Raw genomic sequence first — 5,232 nt, forward strand, 5'->3', positions numbered from 1 at the left:
TGTTAGATGCGGCGTTGGAAATTTGCAAATATGTAAATACTAAATTTCCTCTCTGTCTTTAAGATTGTCTATTGCAGAATATGTGGTCAAATCGTCATCCCCACTCAATTCAGAAGTTTGCAGTCATTGAATTCGTTGATGTAAGGCAGGCTAGAGTTTACGTAGTGTTGTCGATTTCCCTATTTCTGAAATAACAATGGTAATTCCAGGCTTACTCAACAACATGTCAGAAGTAGCACTTAGATGGTGTAGCAATACTTGCTCAAAGAGCCAGACTGGAAAGCCATATTTTCAAGTGACAAGCACACATATGGAAGGAAGTCAAGCACAAATAAGGAAGGAACAAAAGATCCACATACTCTGTAGACATGTTTTGAAGGTACAATCACAGGTCACGGAAGTAGTGCTATTGGTGGTTGCAAAATTCATGTGATGTTGATGAAAGCTTTTCAATCTTCTTGCTCTATGTCTAATCATACGCTGGCAAACTGATAGATTTTCGCTAGATTAACATTTTTTTATTTGTGCCTGACTATGTATGTGCAAAAATGATGATACTGTGGAAATGTGAGAACAAGAGCTTGATATGAGATAATCCTCACTCATACTATAGTTCATTTATGAGAACGTAAATTCGGCTTTTTACTTTGTTCCTGTCGACATATGCTATCTCATAAGCATGCCTGCAAAATTGAGATGGAAAAAATATGGCTTCAACGAAAATAGAATTATCTACCAACTCAGCAATCAATTTTCTATATATTTGGAAAACCTCATGTCTTTATATTGTCAAAATGGACGGGCACAACAACGCGCGCCTCTAATGATCTAGTAAATAATGTAATATCGGTCGTATGGCAGGTGATCTTGACCGATGTGACTTTATGGGATAGAGGCTGGTGAGGTATATGCTCTGACCCGCTTTATAAGACGGCATAGGAGACAGGAAACGGTACGAGTGATAGGGTCAGGTTTGAATACAAACATGAATAATATAATACTAGCTGTAAAGCGGGTGATCTCGGTCTACGTGAGTTGAAGGGACAGATGCCGGTGAGGTATAGGTCGTGACCGCTTTTATAAGACGGCATATGCCGCGTGCGCCGCTGCTTCTCAAATTGATGGATATGGCGGAGGCCAAGCAATGTCGTTGTGCCACCGTCCTCACGTCCTTCCTCTGCCTCGCCTTTCCCATATGGCCGACTCCAATGCCGACTGCCACTCACGAGATGAGGTCCATCTACACGGACACGAGGCTCGTGCCGGTGCAGTTGGGCCAGCCAGCGTTCAGCCCTAAGAGCCTCGCCTTTGACCACCGTGCTGGCTTTCTGCTATATTAGTTTTTCAATAAGCCAATGCTTTTTACGATTGACCAAGTTTATGAAAAATTATACCAACATCTGCAATACCAAATAAAATAAATGTGAAAAATATATTCCATAATAAATCTAATGGTACTGATTAGGAGTGTATGTTAAACATAGTTATAATTTGCTATGTCTTAATACCAGACATATGCATGCACCCACTCAACCAGGTATACGCAGAAGGTACCTTCTAAATACAGTTACCGTGTCCTCGCTTAGAGCAGCTTTTCATATATTGGCAAATATTCCGCCTGTGTGGCTCATAGGTGAGAATGAGGATAATAGAAGCACCTGACAAGACTTGAAGTTGCAAGTAAAACTGCGAATCCATAATGCAATATCGATTATAGGAAAAATCGTAACAATAAAGGGAAACAATTCTTCTAAGAAAACCGAGTGTTTCTTGTTACTCATCTCTGAAATTATGACTTGTTGATTCCATGCTGAATCTGGAAAATTGCAATTTTTTTCTAAAAAAAAACTAAGAAGTTAGTGGTACTAGCTAATTCTGGAACCTTTTTGAAATCATACTGAGCAATGTTTCTAAATAAAGTCACTCGAACAAGTGTAAATAGCACTCAAAAGTTGCTTTTTGTTGCACCACGCATGTTTGAACTTTCGTTGATACAGACATACTGTTAATGCAAACCGTACGCACTAGCCATGCTAAAGCAAAGTAAATCGTGTCCATAAACATCGGCACGGTTAGAGAGCTTGCGGTTGAGAGTTACTTTTTTTTTTGCGAGTATCGGTTGAGAGTTACTAGGAGACAGGAATCGGTACAAGTGATAGGGCCAGGTTTGAATACAAACTTGAATTAATATGATACCGATCGAATGGCAGGTGATTTCGATCTACGTGACTTGAAGGGATATATGCTGGTGAGGTATATTGCCCTGGCCGCTTTTATAAAACCACATATGTCGCCTGCGCCGCTGCTTCTCAAATTGATGGATATGGAGGAGGCCAGGCAATGTCGTTCTGCCATCTTCCTCACGTCTTTCCTCTCCCTCGCCTTTCTCATATGGCCGATTTCATTGCCGGCCGCCACCAAGGAGATGAGGTCCATCTACGCCGGCACGAGGGTCAAGCTGGTACCGTTGGGCCGGCCGGCGTTCGGCCCTGAGAGCCTCGCTTTTGACCACCGTGGCGGTGGCCCGTACACCGGCGTTTCCAACGGCCGCATCCTCCAATGGAAGGGCAATCGCCGCCACCTCGGCTGGACCGAGTTCGCCCACAATTTCAAGCACAGGTGAGCAATCGATCAATCCACTGCACAAACTTCCTTTTTTGGCGCGACGAAGACCATGCATGGATACACAAACTTCTTGCCACAGTATGGCTGTGAGGTGAGCTAACTGAAGAATACGGTACCGGAATGGTTTTGGGAGCGTGCAGGACCGTGGTGGAGTGCGCAGAAAAGAAGAAGCTGGTGGAGCCCGAGGGCGCGTGCGGGCGGCCGCTGGGCCTGCAATTCCACCGTGCGTCCGGTGATATGTACATCGCCGACGCGTACCTTGGGCTGATGAGAGTGGGGCGACGCGGCGGGCTGGCAGAGGTGGTTGCCACGGAAGCTGGCGGCGTGCCCTTCAAGTTCCTCAATGGGATCGACATCGACCAGGAGACCGGCGACGTCTACTTCACGGACAGCAGCACCACCTACCAACGGAGGTACGTACGTCACTCCACACGTACTTACCGAAATTTGTTACGGTCCGGGATTGGTATTTTTCAATCGATTGAGAAATAAACTCTATATACTCTGTTCTTGTACGATGTCACGGACGATTCCAGGCAAAACAAGTGTGACAACCGCCGCTTAAGGGCAACTAAAAATGTTGAATATATTAGCAATATTTAGATCAACCTAATCGAGAAATAAATTACTAGCATGGTTAAAAAGCCCGGTCGGCTTCGTTGGTAGTGGACATGGTGATGATGAAGACAATGCAGACGTAGCGGAGAGCCCCTCTCCCTCGGGATGGTTGCACCGGAGGAGAAGCGCACGGCAACCACTTCTCCTTGCAAACTCCAATAGAATGTGAAAGTGCATCCCTTATAAGAAGGTCCAACTCGTTTCCAAGTAGCAATATGAGACTAAACTTCCCACCACTCATTGTTATATAAACCTATATGGGTCTTTGTAGATTTTCTGAAATTGTTAGATGGGCCCAAGGCCCACCCTAGATTTCATCGCTAATTTCAACAAAAAAACTTGGTCCATTTCACCTAACCGTGATCCAAGAAAAAAAAAATATGCCGAGCACCAAGGGTTGCTCAGCGAAGGTCGAAATGTAATGTGCTCGACATGACGTGTGTAACCTCATTGCTATCCTTCAAAAACAGCTGACGAGCACCGTCTCTTGAATACCACCCGTCAGCCTCATCTGACTGAGCTCACAACACCAGCCACCAGACAGCAGCAGCAGCACCATCATCTTAAGTACTCCTGCTGTTAGTACTACTCTACGACTACTACCAACCTACTCAGCCAGGTTAAAACCCTGACGGGAAGAGCGAGAAGATGGCTAATTATATTTCCGTCCTGAGGAAGTACTGCGCTACTAATCATATGGTTGTTTCTACAGTGAGTACCTGCTGGTGGTGCTGAGCGGCGACGCGACGGGGCGGCTCATGAGGTACGACCCACGGACGGGCGACATCACCGTGCTCAGGTCCGGCCTGGCCTTCCCCAATGGCGTGGCCATCAACACCGACCGTACACACCTCATCGTCGCCGAGACGTCGCCATGCAGGCTTCTCCGACACTGGCTGCACCGACCCATGGCAGGGGAGACTGAGGTGCTTGTTGAGCTGCCGGGGTATCCAGACAACGTGCGGCCCGACGGAGGCGACCGAGGCGGGTACTGGGTGGGATTTAACCGAGACAAGCTGTGGGAAGAGAACCGGACGACGGCCAACTCCATGAGCGCCGTCAGGGTCGACGTCACCCGAGACGCCAAGAACGGCACGGTGGCTGTGGCGTTGCGTGGGTACGGTGACGCCACGGTTAGCGAGGTGGTGGAGCGGAACGGGTCTCTGTGGATCGGCTCCGTCGACACGCCCTACATGGGCCTCTTGAAGCTTGCACCTCTCTAGTGCATAAGCGCATGTACAATGAAGGCAGCACTTTACTTCTGCCCCGGTCATCCACATAGATAAATTTCAATGAAGCTACTCATGTGTGCCATAATCACCCAATGAAAGCTACTTTATGTGATGTCATCATCTTACTTTTTCTCTCCCACATACTTTCCAACACATGAAACCTTCACTATATTTAAACAATACCATCAACCATTTGAATCAACGATATCAACAAGCATGCATATTGAAAGTTATCGAAAAACTTGATTTCCGTACAAAAATCAGCAATCTTGATACCCAAACAGTAGCTAGTATGTCTTGTCCATGACACTAAAATTTTTCAGAGTAACAAAATAATCTTAAGGTTTCCAAATACTCATAAAGGGGAGATTTGTAAAAACTCATAAAGACTGTCTCCACATCTTCAATGCTTCATTGCACATGAAACCCTCTTTTGTTGCACATATCTGTAGAACATCTACATAAGAAGGAAGACACGGGTTTAGACTATGAAAACAAGCAGGCAGGGCATATCATACTCAAAGGTGGAGAACAGAAGAAAATGATGCTCAAAGGCAACATAATAAAAATAACGTGTTTCATTTGCTTGTTAAATTGACCCAAAGAATTTATTTCAGCCATGTATGGAGTTGATCGACCCAAAAGTACCAACTCACAGAAGCTATTCCTATGAACTTAACTACAAGAAAGCAAATATTCATGTGTATAGTGAAGGGAGACAAACAAAGGGAGCCAAAGAAAGTGAACCACATACATT

At 45.5% G+C, this 5,232-nt stretch overlaps 1 protein-coding gene across 1 annotated transcript; it reads left to right on the forward strand.

Moving 5' to 3' along the window:
* The first annotated feature begins 2,288 nt into the window (after nt 1–2,288).
* LOC119289673 (protein STRICTOSIDINE SYNTHASE-LIKE 10-like) lies at nt 2,289–4,600 on the forward strand. The gene is made up of 3 exons (XM_037568942.1): nt 2,289–2,619; nt 2,766–3,038; nt 3,956–4,600. The coding sequence occupies exons 1-3, from the start codon at nt 2,318–2,320 to the stop codon at nt 4,464–4,466; spliced, it is 1,086 nt and encodes a 361-aa protein (XP_037424839.1). The 5' UTR covers nt 2,289–2,317; the 3' UTR covers nt 4,467–4,600.
* The last annotated feature ends 632 nt before the right edge of the window (nt 4,601–5,232 follow it).

Source organism: Triticum dicoccoides, chromosome 4A (genome assembly GCF_002162155.2).
Source record: "Triticum dicoccoides isolate Atlit2015 ecotype Zavitan chromosome 4A, WEW_v2.0, whole genome shotgun sequence".
Classification (NCBI taxonomy): Eukaryota; Viridiplantae; Streptophyta; class Magnoliopsida; order Poales; family Poaceae; genus Triticum; species Triticum dicoccoides.